Raw genomic sequence first — 24,602 nt, 5'->3', positions numbered from 1 at the left:
ATAGAGTTGTTACACATTTTCAAGCACTAATTTTTTGGCTGGCTGGCTCTTTTTATAGGTGGATAGTAATTTTTATGGTGTGATAATTACTGTGCACGCGTGGCCAGTCTAAATGCATTGCATGATTAATCAGTTAATTGCATGATAATGACTTTGCACTTGTGCCCAGTGTAAACTAATTGTGCGATTAACTGGTGAATTGCGTAATATATGTCATGCGTAGCAAAGGCCTTAGTTAGCAACACATTCCTTCCTCACCAGTGGGAGAGAGTTGAATTTGGATACACCTGAGAGGTTAGTATTCAATAAACTAGCAAGTAGAAGGATGCAGAATAGCAAGTTACAAACAAGCAAAAGAGACCAGAGGATGGGAGGTCATATCTAGACAGCAGAAACAGAGGCCTAAGCAGTAATTTCAGTGCCCTGGGCAGAGATGTGGGAGAGTGAGGGCGGGGGATGCGCGCCTGCTACGGATGACACTAGACCTGCCCTCCGCTGATTTCCAAGTGAGGAAATATCTGCCTAGGGTGATGATTTAACAGGAATCCCCAGTGTGAGAGATCCTCTTTGCTTTACAGACAAGGCCCAAGGGATGAGGGAAAAAAAAGGCTTGACTGAATTCTCAGTGAGGAAATATCACTGCCTGAGGAGAGTTGGGGGGTGGGGGAAGGGGAGACAGAGCGTATGCTGCTATATTTGGGTGGAGAATCCGTGTCCTATTATTTAGGGACACCGGCCACCTCTGTAGGACAAGCACAGCCTGCAGGCTGCGGGAGGCCTCTCGCGGATGTTCAGCAGAGAAGCCAGGAGTTAGGACGCCCCAGCACGGAAAAGCCAGGCCGGGGCCGGGGGCGCAGCCTGCAGTACAGTGACTCCACTCGGAGACAACGGAGGAGGAGAAAAAAACACCCCGACCAGCCCCCTCCTCCTCCTTCTCAACATCTCCCTCCATTTTGAAGCGCTCCAGACCAGCCCTGGCGAGGGGTCCCCGCGTGCTGGGCCTGCACGAACTGGCACCGCTTCCTCCCCAACAAAGCGGAGTCGCTTTACCTGCCCCAGCGTGTAAACACCGCCCAGCCCAGCCCCGCCGGGGGCAGCCCGATTAAGCCCCTTGGGAGGGGGCTACAGCCGACCCCTGCTCGCCCGCCGCTCCCGCCCCGCCTCAGCCCCCACCCCCCGCCCAACGCAGCGCAGCTCAGCTCAGCTCGGCGCAGCGCAGCGGCGGCCTCCCCTGCCCCCCGGCCGCCGAAGCCGCGACCGGCGGAGCGGAGCGGAGCTGAACTGGGAGCAGGGAGGTGCATCCTGGGAAGGAGCAGTCCGACATGGGTCCGCGCCCGGCCGGCTCACAGCCGTCCCGCGCCGCCACCGCCTGAGCGGGAGGCGGAGGCAGGGAGGGGGCGGCCTGGAGCGGAGCGGGGCGGGGGCCGCCCCTGCTCGGTCCCCGCCGCTGCCCCAGCGGAGCCCCCGATGATGGACAGGAACTACCCGGCGGCTCCCGGCTTCGCCGACCCGCTGGCTCCGGCCGCCGCCGCCGCGCCGCCTTCCGCCGCCTGGGCCTACGAGCGGGGCGCGAGCAGCCTGAAGCCCAGGTAAGCAGCGGGCGCGGCGCCACGCGAGGCCGGGGCCTGGGCCGGGGCCTGGGCCCCGAGGCGGGAGCCGCCGCCGTCGCCACGCGGGTCAGGGGCAGGGGCGGCCCCAGGCCTTGCAGCGCGGCCAGCGCCTTTGCGATGCGGAGCCGCCGGTTTTTCCCTCGTCCCGCGGGGCTCTGCAGCCCCGCCAGGAGGGCCCTGGCCTCGCCAGCCTGGGCTCCGCATCGCCTCCCTCCTGGGCCCCCGGGGAAAGGCAGAGCCGAGCGGGCTAGAGACGCCCACGAGGTTTGCGAGCGGGGCAGGGACAATGCTGGGCTGCCGGGGGCGCCGCGCTGCCCTCCAGGGGCTCCCGGTGACCTCGCCCGCACCCGCCCGAGGGAAGCTCCAGTGTCGGGAGCTCACCAGCCCTCTCTTTGTATTAGCAGCTTTGTTTCACCCTTCCTTGTTTCTTCTAGCATCCTCCCGTTGCTTGGCTTGGTGGGCTTTTTCCTTCCACGTTGCCCTTCGTGCAAGCTGAAAGTCCCTGCCTGCTAGCTTCTTGGGGGAGTTTTAGCCCCTGAGGGCCATTCAGAATTGCAAGGAAGCGCTAAAACGCACAAAACATTTATCAGTGGAAGATCTTATAGGTTGAGCCTTGCCCTCAATTGTATTGTTTGGGTCTGGTGTCAACTCAAAAAATCACAGCCCCGATACTGTCATAGTGGTGACTATTAAGACTTGCTGTCTGTGCCTTTCTGGGTTTTGTTTTTGTGTGTGTGTCTACATGCACTTCCCATCTAGTAGTACAGAAGGGCAAAGCTATTACAATGAAAATAAAATCAAAATGGGTCATACTTTACTGGTCTCGGGTTTGGCCATTGGACCCCTTCTTCCACCTGTTGTACTAGAATGGGTTTGCAAGCTCTAAGGCTGATCCATTCCAGTTTTAGAGAATATAGTCATAGATAACCAAGCTGCAAAGGATCATTGTGATCACTTAGTTGATCACCTAATAGCATAGGCTGTAAGCAGTCCCTAAACTGTCATGGTTGTATCATGGCCTGTCTTTTAGGAAACTGTCCAGCCTTGAATTAAAAATTGTCCATGTTGAAGAATCTACCACAGCACGTGGTAAATTATCCTAGTGGTTAATTACGTTTGGTGTTAAAGATTTTTGCCTTGTTTCCCATCTTCAATTGTCTAAGTTCATCTTCCAGCAGTTGTTATAATCTTGTCTGCTAGGTTGAAGACCCCATTATCAAAGTCTCGTTCCCCATGGAATTTACAGATTGTGATCAAGATAGTACTTAACCTTCCCTTTCATAAACTAGATTGACCTCCCAGATTATTTTACTAGAAGGCATGTTTTGTAATCCATTAATCATTCTTATGGCTCTTTTGTGATTCCACTGTAATTTAGCAACATCCTTTTTTGAATTGTGGAATCGAGCTAGACATCATATTCTAGAACATAGGCAGAGTGCCAAAAACATCTTCGACCTCGATTTGTAAGATGTTGATGTGCCAGGGGCAGATGGCAGAGGAGCCGTGAGGGGCCCCATCCTTGTTGTGGCAGTTCAGTCCTGGCCCCTTCCCCACCATCTGCCCCAAGGTGCGTGTGCACCCGCCACCAGCAAGCTGGGCCAGTGCAGCTGCTTACAGCCCTCCCGCCCCCTGCTGCAAGCAGCCTGGGCTCTTTGGCTGGCGGCAGGGGTCTACCCAGAAGCTAGGCTAGCTGTGGCATCCCAAGCAAAATGTCTTCACGTGCTGCACTCTGGTACTTGTGCTGGGGATTGCTGATTCCTGTTCTAGAAGATGCTTCTACATCAGAGACAACATAACTTCCCTATTGCTATTTGGGAATCCTGTTTTTCAAATACAAGGATTTGAAAAGGATTATTACAAGGATTATTTTAGTTCTCTTGTACCAAGTGTCATACTATAAACTTGCATTTAATTACTTCATGTTGATTGACCTGAGGTCATTTTCAGAGTCCTTACTTTATTCTATAAGTATGACTCCCAGTCTTTTTTCCTAGATACATAACTTTACATTTTGCCACATCAGAAATCAAACTGTTCCATACTCAGGGACCCAAGTACCTCTGAAATGAAGAATCCTTTTAATTTATTTATCACCAAATCGAGGCAGCAGACAAGTGATTTTTGCAAGCCAATCGTGGTGCTGTCTACCACCTTTGCAGTCTCTTTGCAGTGGGGCCCCCCGCTTGCTGATTGGTTGAGGGGTCCCAGTGGTCTCTCCCCTTGCCACTGACTGGTGGTGAGGGCTGCCTTTCAGTCCTGCTCCTTGCTGCTGATTGGCAGAGGGCTGCCCTTCATGCAGTCCCACCCCTTGCTGCTGATTGGTAGAGAGGAGTGAGGCCACACACAAAGCAGCCCTCAGCCAATAAGTGGTGGAGGGAATGGTCACCATTTTGGCTTCTCTCCTTCATGCTATGGCCTCCCTCCCCTTGCCCTGTGAGCAGGGTGGGCTGCAGTGGCCACTGGCAAACCCCCATTTTATTTTTAGTAAATTATTTTTTCTGGTAATTCTGCACAAAAATCACAGAAACTGCTGTTTTTCATGATGTTTGCAGAAACCGCCGTTTTTTGTGTTTTGAGTAAGTAGGTCCCTATTTGTCACTCCCTCAGTTACTGTCATGTGCAATCCTTGAGTGCTGATTTCCGTTTTTTTTCCCTAGGTTATTAATAAGAATATAGTGTAGAGTCAAGAGCAGACCCCAGATGAATCGCAAGAAATGCACTGATTTAAAGTTGATTTCCTTTTTACAGTTTGGCTAATGGACTGATCTCAAACCGTTTTAGTCCATTTATTGTCTGCCGTGTTGATTTTGTATGGTTCTAGTATCTTAATCAAGATGTCACACAACGCTAAAGCAGGCGTCTTACAGAAATATATACTGTATGAGCACTGTTATCTTTATTGACCAGACTCATAACCTTTGAAAAAAGTTACCGTGTTAACTCAACCACCTCAGTTCTTTGTGAGCCCATTTTTCTGCCATAGTTTAGGAATCAATATAACAAAGTCCTGTCTCCAGCTCTCAAATTCCACTTTAGGCTTCTCCTGGCTAAATTAAATGGAATATTTTAAAGTCATGCTGGCTAAAAGCATTGTAAGTGGTATATTTTTAATTTCTAGCATAGGTAGGACAAATTTAATTTAAAATTGTTGCCTGGTAAAGGTTGTCCTGTATCTTGTTAGTTAACAATACAACTTACCCTGTCTATAGTAGGATTAAAAAAAAAGTATTAATTAGCATGTTTTATGAACAGTTTTTTTATCCTTGGTCGATAAACCCATAAACAGTGCTTGCAACTGTGGCCTTGGTGAGAGCTGTTGTCTTGGTATGGATGGAGAGCAGTTTGCCGAGAAATCCTGATCCCAAGATCAGTGAGGGATTTCAATGGTGTGGTGAACACCTAGTGTCCTAATTGAAGCAATTAAGGAGTCTGTAGAGAGTGGGATGTACTGATGTTGGTCTCTTGATTTGCTTGGGTGTCTACTTTGTATTTATCTTTTGGCAATCAGCACTCATTGATGAAATTGCACTTGTCCAGTGTTGAACAACAGACATGCATCATCATGAGTGAGCATTACATATTTGTCCAGAAAGGACATAACATGATATTTGGAGGCTATGAACTTGCTGTAGGGAAAGATGTGCTCAGGGTCTTAGATAATTAAAATAATTCTACCTCTCTGTGAGAATTGCTCATCTTGGGGCTGAACTTCAGCCATCTGTTTTTCATCCCACTCCCTATTTTTTGCAGCCACTATCCTATTTGTATAGTGGCACTGGTTCTGTCAGCTGGGAAGGAAATGTATAGCTGAGTGACCTCTTCCAGGGGTCTGATATATATATTAGAAAGGAGGAGGGACAAGATTCATTCTTCTGAAAATCTGTACATGAAGTTGAGGGAATTTGTTTGAAATGTTTGAACTCATTGCTATGCAACTCGGCTCCATTAGGTCATGAATGTGGGCTTCCAGCACTGTTGATTTTGAACATTAACCTCAAGTCTTAGCTAGCAAATGATTGTCCACCAGTGCCAGTATTGCTTGTTGTTTTTTTGGCGGGGGGGGCACAGTTTGAATCTGACTCTGAATTGTGCAGGTTGTTGACAGACACAGCTGAGGACCAACAACCACAACTGGAGGGCAGAGAGAAGTAACAGCAGAGAAAAGCAGCTGCTGCCATGGTGGTGGTAGCAGCAGTTGTGCTGGTTTACCACAGACCCAAGCTGGATTGTTCTAGCTCACAACTCTGAAAAGTTGCCAACCTCTGCTCTAGATAACTAATTTTAACTTTAAAGAGTATAAAATCATTAGATTTTAGATTCAAGCTGCGGCAAGACAAGTTTAGGTTAGTTATTAGGAAATACTTTCTCACTTGGAGGGTAGTAAAGCACTATGACAGGTTACCCAGAGGGTCTGTGGAATGTCCCTCCTTGGAGGTTTTTAAGATCCAGATAGACAAAGCCTTAACTGGTATGATCTAGTTGGGGATGGTCCTGCTTTGAGTAGGGGGTTGAACTAGATGGACCTCCTGAGGTCTCTTCCAACCTTAACTTTCTATGATTCTACAAATCTCTATGTTACTGGCACTATAGACATGTAAAATGTTTTTAGTAACAATACTTTAGGAGCTTGAAACTAAAATGAAATATGTTCTACCTATTTGCTATTAAAAGAAAAGCAAATATAGTAAAATAGTGAAACTTAGGCCTTCCGAACTTATTGACAGCATTTCAAGCTGAACTCTAATATTTACCACACTGCAAATATAGTATAAGTAGTGACACTGTAAGATTTCTCTGTATTTCTCTTCTGGTGTTTGCTTATTTTTAAGGACTGCTAGTATAGTGTAGAGCAGTGGTTCTTAACCTTTTTTGTAGTGGGATCCATTTGTAAAGATGGCCAGTCCTGGCCCACAGCCCCCTGGCTCTGCAGGGACCCTGACTCCTGACCCAAAGTCCCCTGCCCTCTGGGGCTATGCTGGTGCCCCTCACTTCCAACCTGCAGCCCTCTGCCTCTCCCCACTCCCCCTCAGCTCTGCTGGAAGGAGCCCCCAGCTGCCCCCGTCCCACTCATGCTGGAGCATGGTGGCTGCAGCTGCTCCAGCTCATGCGGGTGGCAGCGGAGTGAGTCCAGCCCTGATATAGGCTAGGAGGAGCAAGAGGGGGTGGCAGCAGAGTGAGTCCAGCCCTGATATAGGCTAGGAGGAGCAAGAGGGGAGGCCTGTGGCATGCCCCCTACTCTGGGCTGGGGCTGCTGTGCTGTGCTGTGCCAGACAGCCTGGTCATGGCCTCCTTGCACCCCCCAAGTTGAGTCTCCCAGCAGCCTGGCCCTATGAGTACAGGTACTGGTCCCAGTGTTGCTGGCCCAGCCACACAGCTCCCTGCTCCCACTGACCCCTTCCCCCCACTGGAGGGGCAGGCCCCTTCCCCTCTACCCTCTGCCTTGCTGCAGCCTTGGTACCCAGCCACCTTCTGCCAGCACTGGCAGGCATATCCCCAAACACCCATTCTCTCCACACAGCCCCCTCCCTCCCTCTGGATAGTCCCCAGTCCCTGAACCTCCACCCCTTGCTGCTCATAAACTTACCTGCACCCAGCAGCTGGGGCTGCCCCCACCACCTTGCCTGGCTGCATACCTGCCACATGCATGTGGAGATGCAGATGCTTATGTGCCCACTGCCTCCGGTTACCTCCAGAAGCCCTTGCAGGCCTGCAAGGGGAAACCCGTGATTTCCTGCATTTTTCTAGGACTTGCGACCCTTTCAAATATTTTTGTGACCCACTTTTGGGTTGCGACCCACGGGTTGAGAAACACTGGTGTATATTCATAGCTTGCTCTAGTTAAAACATTGAGCAGGAAGGTCAAAGATTGAATGAGAGTTTGTTGAACTACTCTCTCACTGCATAGCTGTCCACCCTCTCCAGGCCCAGTTGCTCGACAGTCTTTTTAAAATCTCTGATGGAGAGTTAAAAGAAAAAGGAAGATTGAAATTGCATTAGATTTATCTAACCACAGCTTTCAAGTGTTTCTAATGTCATTTTTCAGGAGCACGCAGAGAGATAACACAATGTATGTGAAGAGGTTACATTTCAGTCTATAGGGAATGTTGCACTCAGTCTTTAATTGCTAAAAAATTAAAAAAAATCTGCCTCCATGGTCATTCAGTCTTTAGCTCTGCATTATCACCAGAAATGCCAGGTTTAATTTTGGATATAAGCTCTTGTCCCCAAGAATCACAAGTTTTTTTCTTAAAGGTCACTGAGCAGGCTCCTGAAACATCTGTGTCTTTTGGAAGAGAGAGACTCTTAAACTTATTATCAATACAAAAAAAACCATTCAGTTTCCAGGTGTGTTAAATTCTTCTTTCCTCTTTCCTCCTGCTTCTCTGAAAAAATAATCAGCATTTTCTATATTGAAGGCCAGAGCAGCAGTTCTTTCCTTTATATTTCTTCTTCTTCCATGGTCATCTTTAATTTTATTGGAGCATCTTGATTAATCTGGCAGGATTGACTTAGACGTAGGAGGGGGCATTCAGAAAGATCAGGTTTTTTTCATTAAGAGGCACCTCCAACTAGAGTAAATTAATTTTAAATGATGTCGGAGCTTGTCCAAATGACGTATCATTTTGTCATCTGTCTTCCTTGACATTTTTAAAATGAAAAATTTGGCCATCAGCCCAGGTAGTAACAATTTTGGTTTTAGTTTTCTAAATTTTAGAATATCTCCTTAAGAAGCTAGCTATAGTATTGTGTATATCTACTCCGTAAATCAAAGATAAACAGAGACAAAGGTAAATACCATATTTTATGGTGTAGAGGTTGATACAGTTATACGTTGACCAGTGCAAAAGGTTAGGATTTTCATAGGCACAGCATATATAAATTGACCCACATTTTATACTGAGACAAGAACAAACAGGCACTGGTGCATGATTAGCACAATCAGCACCAATTGCCCTGTGTTACATGCAATCAGCACAGCTCAAGAATGAACAGCTGAACAATCACCGCCATGATTAGTACCATCAGTGGCGATTAGCACTGGTTGCTGCAACTTGCACACAAATAACATTTAAAAATCCCTCATTTAATTAGTTTAATCCCTCATGACATTTAACAATTCAAAACATTTTTAAAATACTACTTGGAAACTACTTTAAAAATGCGTTGTTCACTTTCATCATCTGAAATGTCAACCCCAAACAGTTCCTTCCAATCTAAATGATTAGCGATCTGATTGTCATATGGATCCTTGGCATCAAATGTTTTGGCATCTTCATTCTGTCTTTGGTCTTCATTATGCCACTGAATATCTTCCTCTTCACCATCCATAGAATTACTGATCTCGGATTTTTTGAACGAAGCAAAACAGTTTGGGGTTTAACATCCCTCCAAGCTGTAAGAATCCACTGGTGCAGAGTTGCTAAGGAGGCTACTTGCATGTTTCCAGCTTTTGTATACAAATGTTGGCTGCTTATCGTTCAGCTCAGCGACTTAATGCAAACGTGGTCTTTGAACAGTTTGTTTAAGCATGCATCCAGTGACTGTATGATGGATGTTAGCCTGTGGGGATGACCACTACTAAGTCTGTTTTACTTTGCTGCAGTTTTACTTTGCTGACTCACACTGTCACAGAGGTGGCCTTAAACATGTCCCACACAAGCATTCATTTCGGTTGTAACAGGATACCAGGGCACATATTCCACAGTCACTGTATCCAGATGTGAACTCCTTCCTTGTCCATGTGGCCTTTTGGATGAACAGGAACGACAATGCTAGCGGGGAATTATTCTTTCTTGGGGAATGTTTTCCTTTTGAAGATGACCACTGGTTTAATTTTGTCCCGTCAGCCATTCAGGCAAGAATTACAGTAAAATTGGTTTTGTTGTGGCCCATAATCTTCATCAGTATGCTTTTAGCACTAGTGACACCCACGGTTTAGTTTGTTGGCATATTGAAGCACATAGATGTTTTGTCCATATTCCTGGTTTGACTGAGATGGTAATTGTTGGGTTTTTTTGTTTTGTTTTGGTTGGGGTTTTTTTTGGAGGTTCAACACACAGCTCTGGAACTGGGTTATCTTGTCTTTGAGGTCAAGTGGTAATCTCTGTGATTTATCTTCATTCCCTGGTGCAGAGAGAGAATTCTTTTTCATAAACTGGGAACACCAGGTTGGATTGCTGGTAGTCTTTCAATCCTTTCTTCACAGCCTGCATCTTGATGATATTTCTTGTTACAATTCTGCCATACTGTTGCTGATTGTTGACCCAGCTGTTGAGGTCTCTTTTTAATTCTGGCCATTTGCATTGCATTTCACAGCCTGCACACTTCTCATGAGGCATCATTTTTATGTTGTGTTTTTCTGCCAGTCACGAACCAGTTTCTCATTCACACCAAACTGACGGGTTGCAGAACTGTTATTAGTATTGAGAGCAAAGTTGATGACTCTGGTCTTGAATTTAGCATCATATTTCATTTGTTTTGGCGGCATCCTGAATACAGTGTGGTATTTGGGGTATCAGTAATTAAGTTCATATGGTCTTTGCTACAATAATGCTGATTGTAATTAGTGCGACTGTATCTCATGTAGTTAGTGAGACCATTCTTCCTGCATTTAGTGCAGTTAGCACAACTGCGCCTCATGCTCACTAAGCTAGCAGTATGTTGGCAGCAGTTTTTTTGCTGTCACATGGTGTATAAGTTGAGGTTTAATTTTTAAGAGACAAAAATTGGCTTCAAAACTCTGCTTATCCGTGAAATACAGTAATTATATCCACATCAACCTACACCTTCAAAGAAGAAATGCTGGAAAGTTAACAAATACTCCAAACATAGTTTCAGGTTTTACAGGACTTTTTGAGACACAAAAGTAAAAGGAAATTACTTCTATATTTTAAGCAAAGACATAGCAGGTCTCCGTTCAGAACCAAAGGGAGGACTAAGAGCTACTTGGTTAACTTGAAGTAAGGTTACTTACCTTCTTGGATGGATTTCACAGTTTGTCTTTCTATTTCTGTCCATATCTGTCTCACTTCCCCTTGTTCAGTTTTTTCCTAAGAGCTTGCTTGTACATGGAGTTGCTCCTGTTTAACTTGTATGCCAGAATCACAATGTCCACACAAGTGTCTTGTTCCCTGTTTAGTTTTCTACATTTTCAAAGTGTTACAATAAACAGGAGCAAAGATGCTCATGTTTTGGATTAGTGCCACATGTAGACGTTTTTATTTTAGAACAGTTAATCAGGAACAGCTTTGTGTACAGTTAAACTCTTATTTGTCCTGGTGCTCTTCATCTTTCATCTGCATTTCTAATGCTCTTCTCTAAGGGCTGTATAGCTAAATGAGTTAATGGCATGGGCATTCCAACATTGGATAAAAGGTGGAGCGCCTTTACGCATTAGTTGCTTTAAGGTAACTGTCCATAGGCATGCTTTTACCTGGATACATGTGGAAGCTAAGTGTGGCAACTTTGCCTCCAGTGAAAGAGGTAGGTGAATGTTCCCCAGGCAGTTACTGTGAAGCAGATAACAGGAGGCTAAGATCCTTCTCCTTTTCCCATATAGTAAACTGTGGGTGCTTACAGACATTGGGGGGGTGGGGAATAAAAACAGCACTTTACTGGGGAATAGAAACAGCATCACTGTGACCCAGGTCCCCAGCACTTGTACAGATTGTATGCTTCAGTAAGGCTCTTTCATGCTTTTATCTAATAAGTGATCCAACTAGTAGGGCTAAAAAGCCCCACTAATGCATGCGATCTGTACAGATGTTGGGTGAGCTGGGTCAAACTGATGCAGTTTCTCTTCTGCACATGTGTTGTGCTTGGAGCCAAAAGTAAAGCACCGTTCCCTGTCCCCCTCATCCCCCCAAGTCTGTCAGCAGCTTATATGTCTATACTCTGAGCTAAACTGCAGTAAGGCACCTATATTCTATAATACATGTTATCTGTATATGGAGTTATTCAGGAATTCCTGTTTCTATGTATCTCCATGAGAACTACCCCCTTTTTCTCCCCCAGCATTCCACTTGTATTCTTTCTCACAGAAGTTCTGTTACATTTACTATGCTAATTTACTTGTCACTGGCACTAAAAGTGTACTGATGAAGACTACGCACCACGACAAAACTAACTTTACTGTAATTCTTGCCTGCACAGCTGACAGGACAAAACTTAAACCAATGAAAGAAAATATTCCCCAAGAAACATTCTCCAATAATTCCCTGCTGGTATTGTCATTCATGTTCACCCAAAAGGTTGGATGGACGAGTAAGGCATTCACATTTGGATATAGCAAGCGTGGAATACACACCGTGGCATGTTGTTACGACCAAAATGAATGCTCATATGGGACCCCTTCTCTCCCATCTGCCAGAAAATCTTTTAATTCCTCATTTAATCATCTTCCCTGCTGTTTGAGAAGTTGGTAGGTGGGAAAAATATAATTTCATGGATGTTACTGATAGAGTGCTGAGAGGCTTGGTACAAAATTAGCTTTCCCCATTTACCCTGTAAGATAGGTTTTAAAAGATATTGGATAGACCATGGAAATCAGGTCTGACCTTTGAATTTCAGGATTTTTTAAAGTACCATTAGGATTGTGGTGCTAAGAACTGCCTAAATGTGTAATATTTAATCCTGATTGTGGTTGTAAAGATTATTCCATGATTAACCCTATCTTTATGAATTTTCTTGGATGGGGGAGAGGAAATCCTTTTTGTAGCTAGATTTTTGTATGCACAACAGTAGAAACTGAAGTTTTCTGTTATCTAGGGAAGAAAGACAACTTTGCATTTTTTTTCTCACATAAAACATGATATCATGTGCCCCCCCCACCCCCTGGGGTAAAACACCTTTTTTTTTTTTGAAAGGCAGAATGTAGGGGAAAAGCTTTTTCCAGAGTCATGGCTGACTGTGACATGCAGCCAATCCTCCTGGAACAATAATGTGGCATCTGGAACCATAGTATGTGGCAGACCACATTTCTGGGATGCTCTGTGTTTCCAGAAGGACTTAGTCTGTCTCATGCTTGTAACTGGCAGTAGCAAGACAGTTAAGTGGTCTTTCTGCAAGGAGTTCTTTAATTTAAGTACTTGTAAATGAAGTGTTTTTTCAACATCACAGTCCTAATCCAGATACTACCAGCAGATCACTTGCTGCTTTGGGCATAAGCTCCGAGCACTCAGCCAATTGCTATAGGTGTGGAGGGGGACTGCCGTCTTGGCACCTGTGTGGCATACATGGTGTATTCAGGGGTGCTCTTTTCTTTTCCAGTGAGGAAAACAGCTTCCCCACTTAAAACATGCATCCCAATTTTGGGGAGCTGATTTTGGGGGAAAGGTGTGAGAAAATATGTTATTATTGAGGTTAAGAACAACATCCTTGGAATGAAAGATAATTCAGTGTGTATTCAACCAGTTTTTGGACTGAGAATTGAGTATTCCCTCTAATAGCTTTTTCCTAAAACTCCCTTTGTTTTTTGTCCTGCTTTTTCAGAGATTCAAAATGAGGGAGCATTTTTCACCAGTTAAGGCAAATGTCTAAATTTTATTTTTGTGATTCAATAATACTAATTGCTTTTGTTTAATATATTAGTCTTCAAACGTTTAAGTTCTAAATGAACACTGTTGCTTTTGGCATATTTAAGGAATTTGTTGTATATATCAATGTCATTGCTGTCTCAAAATAGAATACTATGTCAGTGAAATTATTCTTCTATAATTTATGAACAAGGAACAGCCTCCTGATGTAAGTAAGCATAGTGAAGCAAACACAGCTGACTTGACTTGATTTAATTAATCCTGCATGATCTTATGAAACATTCTGGTGCGTGTGTTCTTTTAAGAACTCACAAAAAATCATTAGGCTCTTAATGCCACTGTGAGTTTGATATGTTTGATTTTTCATGTAATTTACAAATTAAGGGTTTACTATTGGGATTTTTTGAGTAACCTATGCCTGTTCAGATTCCACATTGATTTCCACACGCATCCTAATTCGTCATATACACATATAACTATTAAAGGTAATTTAATACATTTTAATAAAAATATAGGGAGTAAGTATTGCCTAGTTTTAAGAAGTGAGGAATCTGGAGTACTGAATTTTTCCAGCTGACTTCGCTACTGGTTAATAGCATAGTGTTGGATGAACAACCAAGTGCTAGATCCACTAAGGCAGCAGTTCCCAAACTCTGACGGATTGTGCACCACCAATTTTAAATGACACAACTTTAAGTACCACCAGCAAATTTTTCAGTTCAACCTTAAGTACCACCAGCACATTTTTGTCAAATAAAGTAATTATAATAAAACTGTTAACATGTACCACTGACAGGATGTCTGCATACCACCAGTGGTACCCATGCTACCTATTGGGAACAGCTGCACTAAAGTATTCAGTGTTTCAGCATCAAACTTTATATGTCTAGATCTAAGAGTGGAATCCTGTAGCACTGTGTTTGTGTCTGGGCCCTTCAAACAGTACCTGGGGATGGTTTGGCATGTGAGTATTGGAGCTGCCTTAAGATAGTTGGAGGAAAAGAGGAAAAGAGTTTATTTTAAATCTTGCCCTTTTCTGGGGTTTAAGCACTTCACTCTAGCTTTATAGTGGTGCCTGTGTTGGATGGGATTTTCACAGCCAGTACCTTTTTCCTGGATTTAGATGTCTAAGCTGTTTCTTTCAGCAAGAGAACCTGGATCATTCCTGTTATCCAAATACAGGATTGGAGAAGGCAAAGAAGTGATGGATTAGTACCACCCTCCCAACTTCTCCTGGATGTGGGAAACCTGGCTTTGATATCCTTCTCTCTGTCTGAAAGGATTCAAATCCCCATCACTTTCCAGGATTAACTACCTTGTCATCAATTGTTCTGAAAGGGTTGTTTTGCAAACAAGAGGCCAAGATGCATTGGTCCAGAGAGAGAGAGGAACATGACTGTAGCTTGAAGATTAAAGAATACTCGCTTGAGTGGAGAGAGATTTGGGTAGTGATCCCTAGTCCAATAGCTATGTATGAATTTTTATTTGTCATTGGGTAAAATGTATAAAGAGTTATTGGAGCAGGGATTGAAACACAGGTTTCTCCTTCCCTAGGTAAGTGTTTCAATTACTGGGCTACCTCTCTTTGGCTCTTGAGGTGATTTAGGCACCAGGGGCCTATTTTGTGCTCCCAAATGCATCTATGTGTGAGGAAGATGAAGGCAGTTCTGGGCCCTTGTGGGTACCCAGTGAACACTGGTAAAAAAATTGGGAACCTGTGGATTATTGCCCTGTCCAATCTCCCTTTTTGGGGAAGGTCATTGAATGGGTGGCCACCTAACAACTCCCTGCATGTCTTGATGCCTTCAGTTTCTTGGACCCTTGTCATTCTGGCTTTTGTCCTGGATCTAGCATGGTGACTGCGCTTGTACCTTTGTCAGTGATCCTTACCTAGAGATCAACAGCGGAAATTGTGCCCTGTTGATCTTACTAACTCTTTCAGAAGCCTTTGATGTTGACCTTGAGGCTCTGATAAAGATTTACATAATCTAATAGGTATTTGCAGGACTTCTCTAAACTGGTTTTGCTGTTTCCTAGCAGGCAGGTCTCAGAAGGTGCTGATAGGTGAGTGCTTGACATCTCCTCAGTATCTTTCCTGTGGGGGCCCCCTAGAGTTTCACCTTGTTGACTCTTCTGTTCAATGCGTAGATGAGGCCACTGCATGAGATTGTGCAGAGATTTGGAGTGAGGTGCCATTGGTATGTTGCTGACACCCAGCTCCACATCTCTTTTGACCCTGGCCTTGCAGTTTCAGTTCTTTTCCAGTGCCTGGCTGCAGATGGGGATTGGATATGGGTGAACCCCAAGAAACCGAATCCAGATAAGACCGGGGTGATGGTAGTGAGCAGACCACTTGACTTGAGGAGGAATTTGGGTATCTATAACTAGGGACCTACCAAAATTGGGTGTTTTCCACAAAAAACAGCAGGCTGTGTGATTTTAGTGGGCTTGCTGGGTAGGGGGGACAACTTGCCAGCAAGCAAACAAAAGGGTGGGAAGCCCTGCAGTCTTGTAGTGCTGGGGAGGGGTCCGGGGGTGGAGGGAAGGGCAGTGCTTGCAGCAGGCAGTGGGAGGAGAGGCTGCAGGCAGCAGAGCCTGGGCCCAGGCCGGCTGTGGCAGGCAGCCAGGAGGCTGCAAGCAGCTTCACCAGGGTCTGTGGAGCCTCGGCCTGGCTCATTTCTGGCTGCACTGTCCCCAGCCCCTTCCCCACTGTCTGCGCAGAGGTATGTGTGCACCCGACACTGGCAACAAGCTGGGCCAGAGTTCCACGGACCCCACTGCAACTGTTTGTAGTCTCCTGGCTGCCTGCCATAGCCAGCCCAGGCTCTGGGCAGGCCCCTGCCACTGGCCACAGAGCCCAGGCTGATCACAGCAGGTAGCAGAGATGCTACAAGCAGCTGCATCTGGGTCCATGGAGCCTGGCTCATTGCTGGTGGCGGGATGCACTCCTGTTTCAGGGTGGACAGTGGAGAAGGGGCTGGGTCTCCATGGACCTGGGTAGAGCTCCACAATCTCCCTGGAAAATCAGCTACCTGTTCCTCAAGTTGGGTAGACCCTTAAAACCTATGGGGTATATATAGTCTCTCATTGCTCAGGTTTTCAGCTTTGGGGTGCTCCTGCATCCTCTGCTGCACCTGGATCTTTAGGTGGTGGTGGCTAGGAGCACCTTTCACCAAATGTGTCTGGTGAGAAGGCTGTGACCCTTTCTTTCAGATTTGCATCTGGCCACCATCATCCATGACTTCGATCTTGAGGCTAAACCACAGTAATGCACTCTGCATTAGGCTGCCCTGGAAGACCATCTGGAAGCTTCAGCTGGCACAGACCACCACGGTCTGCCTTCTGATGGGGAGTCAGTTACCCCAGCACATAACATAGCGCATATTTGAGCAATAAAGTTGGGTTCCTGGAACTTTCCAGGTGGAATTCTTGTGCTGGTTTTGACCCGTAAGTCTCTAAATGGTCTGAGTCCTATGCATCTAAAGGACCACCTTCTCCTTTATGCCTAGAGTGACCATAAGGAAATCCAGGACATAAGGGACACTGTCCCACCTGTTCCCACCCTCTTCCCCCAGAAGTCAGCAGCATTGCTGTAGGCAATCGCAGAGCCTGGTGGGCGGAGCACGGACACAGTCTGGTGGGGAGGCAGAGCTTTCTGGTATATGATGCTTCTTCATTTCCCTGTTAGACTGCACCCTGTGCCCATGTAATTCTAGGATGCTTGTCATAATTTTTTCCAATGTGCTGAGACTGACTTTTGAAATCTATGACTGTCCCAGGCAAACTGCCTCATAAGGCCTGCCAGAGCAGGGGCTGGGCTCTTTCAGAAGCACTGTGAGACTTTTTTTCTATCTGGGCAGAAATTTAGCAAACAGAGCTAAGCTGAGACACTGTGTAAGGCAGAGGTCTCTGTCTTACATTGATATTCTACTTCCTGTTTAAGTTGTTTTGTTGTTCTCCTGTTTTATAAGTCTGCTGGTTCTCTTGTTGTAAGCTACCCAGAGCCTTGTTGGAAAGGCTGGCAAATGCATCTAATAAATAAGATAGGCATTTATAAGGTTGGATGAGAGTTTTAAAATCTCACTTGTGGACTGAAATACTCTTGTAGACCTTTTTGTAGATCTGGGTCTTAGGACAAGACATTCAAAATAGTGTATTGGAAAATGTTCCCTTACATAACAGAATGAGAGTTTTGTCATTAAATCTTGAAAATGTGACCATTCTGTAAGTGCTGAAGTCTTGAAAATCTGTTTCCAATTGAGGGTATTGCAGTCAAAAGCAGGTTAAGGTGCAGTTAAGCGTTGACACGACACCTCGTTCGATTTAATGACAGATGTACTTTAATAACTGTACCATTAACAAGTTACAGAACTAAATGGCAGAAAAAGATTCCTTCCCAATATTCTGTAAATGAGCCATCACAAAAGTTGTGCTATATGTTAGTTGCAATAGTGTCTCTCACCAGTGCTGGCTGGAAATGATTTCAGCCTTTGCAGCCTTTGTGGGGTGTGGATCCGTCACCAAGAATGATCAGCTGGGCGTAAGTTACAATATTGCAGCAGGGTTTTTTTTTCTGCGTCTCTCCTGCAGTGTACATTTTGCCAGCAACTCTCTTTCGTTCTTATATTCTTCAGTTGTATAGCTTCAAAGCATTCCTCCTTGGTAGCTGGTCGATTAAAGTTCGAACAAAGCAGGTAGGGAGGGACCATTATATTACAATTGCGAGCTGCTCAGATCCTATTTTGGGTTGTCCAGTTGTGAAACTTGTTTAACAAGCTTTTGATCAGTGTGGAGGTTCCACTTCAATCAAATGGGATGAGTCTTGTATGACTGAATGGGAGACCTTGGAGCATGGATTACAGGACAGTTTTCATGGCTGGAAGGGACCTCACAAGATCATCAGGTCCAGCCCCCCTGCACTAGGCAGGAGAGGCAACTGGGGTCATGTGAGCGTCCAGTCTCCTTTTTTGAAGATTTCCAGGGTAGGTGATTGCACCACCTCTGGAGGGATTTTGTTCTGCTGGGTAGCTGTTTTTAACAATAGGGCAGAACCCAAAATATTCTGAACCAGTGATGGTCTATGGCAGGGGCGGGCAATTATTTTGGGCAGAGGGTCACTTACTGAGTTTTGGCAAGCCATTGAGGGCTGCCATGACAGGCAGCCAGGGGCAGGTAAATATAAATTTTCTTAATTTCTGGGGGACCCCACAGGCTGGATAGAATGGCTTGGTGGGCTGCATCCAGCCCTCGGGCCACATTTTGCCCACCCTTGGTCTATGGAGACATTTGCAAAACCCCAAACAGACACTGAATGCCTTTTCTGAGAAATATTCCTTAATTGAGGAAGGATGTCAACAAGGAGGATACAGTCAGGTAGGGAGATAGTTATTGTAATTGATGGCAGTCACTCATCGTGGTGCCCTGTGACCTGTGGGGTCCCTCAAGGCTCTGTCCTTGGACCCATACTGTTCAACATCTTCATTGATGATGTGGACATTGGAGTCAGGAGTGGACTGGCCAAGTTCGCCGATGACACCAAACTTTGAGGCAAAGCATCCACACCAGAAGATAGGCGGGTGATCCAGACTGACCTGGACAAGCTCAGCAAATGGGCAGACGAGAACCTGATGGTGTTTAACACCAAAAAATGCAAGGTTCTCCACCTTGGGAGGAAAAACCTGCAGCATCCTTATAGGCTTGGCAGTGCTACGTTGGTTAGCACTACAGAAGAAAAAGACTTGGGGGTCATCATTGACCACAAGATGAACATGAGCCTGCAATGCGATGCTGTGGCTAGTAAAGCGACCAAAACACTGGCTTGCATCCATAGATGCTTCTTGAGCAAATCCCGGGATGTCATTCTCCCCTTGTACTCAGCCTTGGTGAGGCCGCAGCTGGAATAGGGTGTCCAGTTTTGGGCTCCACAATTCAAAAAGGATGTGGAGAAGCTTGAGAGAGTCCAGAGGAGAGCCACGCGCATGATCAGAGGTCAGGAAAACCGATCTTACGATGACAGGCTGAGAGCCATGGGACTCTTTAGCCTGGAAAAGCGTAGGCTCAGGGGTGATCTGATGGCCACCTATAAGTTTATCAGGGGTGACCACCAGGATCCGGGGGAACGTCTGTTCACCAGAGCGCCCCAAGGGATGACGAGGTCGAACGGTCACAAACTCCTGCAAGACTGTTTCAGGCTGGACATAAGGAAGAATTTCTTTACTGTCCGAGCCCCCAAGGTCTGGAACAGTCTGCGAGTGGAGGTGGTTCAAGCACCTACATTGAACACCTTCAAGAGTAAATTGGATGCTTATCTTGCTAGGATCCTATGATCCCAGCTGACTTCCTGCCCTTTGGGCGGGGGCTGGACTCAATGATCTCCCGAGGTCCCTTCCAGCCCTAATGTCTATGAAATCTATGAAATATGAAATTTATGAATAGTTTAGCATAATTGCAAATGTAACCAATGTTTTATTAACACAAGAGATTAAATCAATTGGGATCACTTAATCTCACATGGTCCCAGTCATAATCTTGCAATCTTGTGCAAGATGCACTGTTATTTTAATTTGGTCATTTAAATTTCATGTGTAGGTCAAGTCAAGCTTTTACAGTCATTAGAGGGTGCTGCCTTTTTTAAAAAAAATCTTAACCCTATTGTCCGTCTCAGTTTCCATCCATAAAATTATATGATATTTCATAGTGTATTAGTCTTAACTAATTTTGTGAAGTGCAATGAGGTTCTGTGATTAAGAGAATCACTTGCTGCAAAGGTGATGGTGTTTGTTTCCGGTGATTCACAGTTGATCCAAGAAGTGTAGATATGGATGTCCTGACTTCTTTGCAATTTAACATCTCAGCTGCCAAGTTTCAAAGGCACATAATTGAAAAATGAAGTGCTTATTAAGAAATAAAATAACTTGTCCTATAGCATCTTAAAGACTGTTCAGTTTTCACAGCTCAAGGCAAAATATGTCACTGTAATAGTTATTTTTTAAGTGTTTTAATAGCTGAAGCTAATTTTAATCCTAATGAAATACTACTGGGGCTATTTTACATCCTAGACTAATAGTTGCTGGTTTTTCAATTTTGAAATGTAACATCTTAATTTAAAAAATGGGTTAATTAAATGTATGCAGACACACACATATCAGCTGTAATAAAACTGCCTCAGCAACTACACCGCATGCCAGGGCTGTCCAGATTGTGACCACAAGCCATATGTAACCTGCAGGGGGTTAATTTGGAACCCTTCGACTCCCACCTGCACTACTGTACTCCCTGTACCACTCTGGCTGCTGTTGCCACTGGAGTTTCCAGGTCCCCCCACCCCTCCAGCTTCTGCTTCCTTCCTTTCCCCTTGGAGTGGGGTGGGAAGGGGAGGCTCATGCCTTGCGGGGCTCATGACTCTGCATGTCGGGAGTAATGTGGGAGTGATGGCAGTGTGATTGGGGTGGGGGGCACTCTAAAGTTGGATAGCCCCTCTCTGTGCCATATGGTATGACAGCAAACTCCTCAAAGTATTCTTTTAACAGTGGACACTGATGTAACATATTTGGGAAATTGTGCTATTTTCCCCTTGCCCTTCATAAAGCATTTCAAGGTTTATGAATAAGTGGGTTACGCACTGTATTTCCTGGAATCGAAGGTGAGGTTTCTTTCCCCCATTTAATATGGGGGGGGCCAAGAGAGAAGAGCCCCTTGTCTTGGATTTGAGTAGGGGTGAGGGGGCAGGCAACTGTTGGGGCTCCAACTCTGCCCCCGACTCGGGGTCGTAGTTGGAGCTGAGGCAGCCACAGCTGCGCCCCACCCCACCTTCCAGACAGTCTCATAAAATAATTGGACATCTCTTAAAGAGAAGCCCTAGAAATTCAGAGAGGTAGAAGAGAGGTGGGAATTCCTTGTGTAGCATCGTTTATACAAGCTATAATTTATATGTGGTGTCTTAAGATTTTATGAAAAGGCAGAGGACAAGGCCTTTAAAAACCAAGCTTCAACAGATGAAGTTTAAAAAGTAAGCAAGCTTCATTGTTTCAGGGTTGTTTTTTTTTTATTATTTAATGTATATTGAAATTGCTTGCATCTCTGATTGGGAGCTTGGTTATTTTGAAGCTGTCAGGAGACCAGTGTTGGTGGTAATTATAAGCAGGGATCCTGGTTTTCTCCGATTTAAAAAATGACAAATTCTCTGATTAAAAACCCCAAAATCCATTATTAAAATTAAAAGTCCCCTGCAATCCCCCCAGCCCTGCTGGTGTCCCCAGCCATGACTTGCAAGCCCACTTACTGCACAGGTTCCAGGAGTGAAGAGTAAGGCTGAGCTGAGCCCGGCAGTGGCTGACTGAGAGTCCCAGGCCCCTGCCCTTCCCTCTCCCCCTACAGGCAGGGTTGGGGGTTTCCCTCTCTGTTTGCAAACAGCTCTTCCAGGCTGGAGCTCAACCAGCCTTCAGAGCTCTTTGCAGAAGCAGGGAATCCACAGGTTTCTCTGCTAAAAGGAGAAATCCATGTTTTCTCCATTTTTTTCTGTGGGAAACAGAAAGCCCAGATCCCCACTTATAAGATCCAAATTTACACCATTCTCCATGTGATTCATGTGTGTTTCGCAGTGTGTTTGTGATATGGGCAAAACACTTAAGTTTCTTCTTAATGTTATGAACAAGTTAGCCAACTATCGATTGGGACAGTTCCTTCAGTGTTATGAAAACCCGACTAGATTAAGACTCAAAATCCATGTGTATACAGACACTACTAAATTTCATTCATCTTGGCACCCAAACCTTTCACAACAAAGACTTCCATCAAGTTGCAAAAAGACATCATAGTGTATTGAACTGGAAGTTAGAACTACTTCAGTCATGAGTCCTTCCAAAAATTTGCATACATGGTATACACAGGATATTTGACATAGAACATGTGAAGTAGAAAATCCCAAAGTAGAGGTTTTAGAATATAAATATTTATTAAATCCTATATGTAACTCTTGCTGGCATTTTGTTTTTAGTAGAGAGATTACATTCAATTTACTGCTGAAAGGGAAATCTACATCACTGTATGCACCTGCCGTTATACTGAGCTGTAGTCTGAGAATTAATGACTTTGAGAGACAAGATTAGAAGAGACTTCCTGATCCATTGAGTCCAGTTCCCAGCTGCCTCAGGCACTTACTCAAGTACTTACTTGAATCCAAAATGAGATTTTTTTTCTCCATTTAATATGGAGAAACGTTTGAAATGTTTTAAAGGTCTTACAAGCATTTTAATTGTAACATCTGTCTGTGTTACAATGGAAGACACTTTCTCTTCATTTCTGGCCCCAGGGATGGGAAGGGAAGATCAGCAACTGGTGTTGAGGAAATGAAAGTAAGGAGACATTATAATTTAAGCATTTTTTAAAACAAACAAACAGGTCACTTAAAAAGTACCAAAGAAAAACAAAATGAATATTTCCCCTGCTTTGCCAATTAATGATATCTAAAGAGTGTGAATTTTCTCCTGCCCTACATCCTATACGAATAAGTTGATGCTTTATTTTTTTCACTTAAAAAACAAAACAAAACAAAAAACTGGCCAGGAATGTAATGTCCCACTTCTGTCTTTTAATTGCATTTTCTTTCGACACTGCAGTTGAAGGGGAAAGTGACTAGGTGTTTAAAGACCTTGGTAATTTTGGATGGTTCCTGGAGCTCTTAACCCCTGGATTGTCTACACGTTAACACCTTAAAGTAGTTTTAAGCACTTGTTATGCAGCTCAAAGTTATGCTGCTCCAGGGCAGGATTATCTCTGATCCACACTGCCCAGCTGCTCCATTAAGGTGTGGCCAGTCCCCTCAGTTACCCAGGTTGAAGTCCTCCAGTATCCCAGAGTCTTTGACACCCTGCACCCATAGAGGAAAGATAGAAGCCTGTCCTGGCTCACCAGTCCTCTAGTGAGACAGAAGATTTCTAGACTAAGGGTGTGACTGTTCCACACTCCAAGCAAGCACTAAAACCGATCAATATTGTGCAGCTCATAGCGTAATGTGTAAGAAGGCCCTAATAAGTCCTAATGTTACTGAGTCAAATAACAATAAATTTAATAATAAATCACAATAAATAAACCAGGATAAAATTAATGCTCCTCTCACTTTTATTGATATGGTTTTACCCAGTTCCAGGTTAGATGGTCCTGAATTTTAGGACCAGAACACAATTTCTTTTGGCAATTTTTGGCAAAAAAATCATCCTTTTTTTTTTTTTTTTTGTCTTTGAATCAGAACTTATGACTTTTGAAAAAATTTGATCAACTTCACTGACCTTAAAATGTGTGTATTTAAGTGTATCATCAACAAAAACAATATGCTGACTGCCTTTATTCACCATAACAAAGGCAATGAGGTAAACATGTACAATTTCTTTTCCCCATTTGAAGTCACTTGGAGGTTTCAAATTAGTTCAAAATATATTTGAACTACTAGCCAATTGCCCATCAGGAATAACGTGGGGCGGGGGGCGGAGTGCTGCCACCCACTACCTTGAGCTGCTGTTGCCTCCCAGGAAAAGGTGTGGGGGAAGTTGACCCGCTGTTCCCTCTATGCCCTTTGGCCAGCATCCCACACCGCCTCCAGGGAGCAGGGCTGGGGGCCCCACCATGGCCCCCCAGCTCCATCCTCTCCATCCCTGCCATTATGGTGGTGCTCTGCCGTGGTGGTGCCACCGCCTCTTGTCCAGAACACTTTTGGAGAACTAATTGGTTGTTTCAGTAACCAATCAGAGTGCTTCCAGAGCATTATGGACAGACAGAAAGACAGACTAAGTCCTTTTATTATATTCAAATTTTAATGGAAATGGAATTGTAATTGTCTTTTATATTAACTCTTTTGGAGGATTTACGTAGACAAACCAGCACTCGCATTCAAGTATTAAAAGATACAAGAATACCTTAGCCTGTCCTTTGCATGCTACTTTTTTTTTTTAACAAGATAAATTCAAAGACCTTAATCACAAGAAAATTAGAATAAAATGGAAATAGTATTTCTTTTAATATAATAAGATTCCTTCTAAAATAGTTAATATGTTTGTTATCAAACAGGCAGGTAAAATTGATAAGAGAGTAATGGACTTCAGCTCTGCATTTAATCAGTTCATTCATACATAGATCACTTGGACCACATAACCTCCTTTTCATTAGAGGTTCATATCTGTGGTAGTGAAGATATGGTGAACTTTTGAACCTAGAGGCAATGTTTTTTTCAAGTGAGGGGGGTCTCAAAAATACTCCCAAAAGCAATACTTCGTTGAAACGGGAACTTGAAAGGGGGCTTTCTGTTTGAGATCACAGCTAGAGCTGGGCAAATTTTCTTGACTGAAACTTTTCTGAGTGAAAAATGCAGCTTTACTGAAACTGGGATATTTCACAAAATTACTTAGGTTTTGTGAACTAATTCACTCAGTCCAGATTCTAAAAGAGCCAAAGTGTTTCACTT

At 44.5% G+C, this 24,602-nt stretch overlaps 1 protein-coding gene across 1 annotated transcript in view; it reads left to right on the top strand.

Moving 5' to 3' along the window:
- The first annotated feature begins 970 nt into the window (after positions 1-970).
- Positions 971-24,602, top strand: part of QSER1 (glutamine and serine rich 1) — a 77,977-nt gene continuing 54,345 nt past the window's right edge. The window contains exon 1 of the mRNA XM_090032785.1: positions 971-1,589. Within this exon, the coding sequence (XP_089888911.1) occupies positions 1,468-1,589 (122 nt within the window). The 5' untranslated portion in view covers positions 971-1,467. The remainder of the gene's footprint in view (positions 1,590-24,602) is intronic.

Source organism: Crocodylus siamensis, chromosome 2 (genome assembly GCF_052110815.1).
Source record: "Crocodylus siamensis isolate JL-2025a chromosome 2, ASM5211081v1, whole genome shotgun sequence".
Taxonomy (NCBI): Eukaryota; Metazoa; Chordata; order Crocodylia; family Crocodylidae; genus Crocodylus; species Crocodylus siamensis.
The sequence above is the reverse complement of the archived record's forward strand: the minus strand, read 5'-3'. Positions and strand labels throughout refer to the sequence as shown.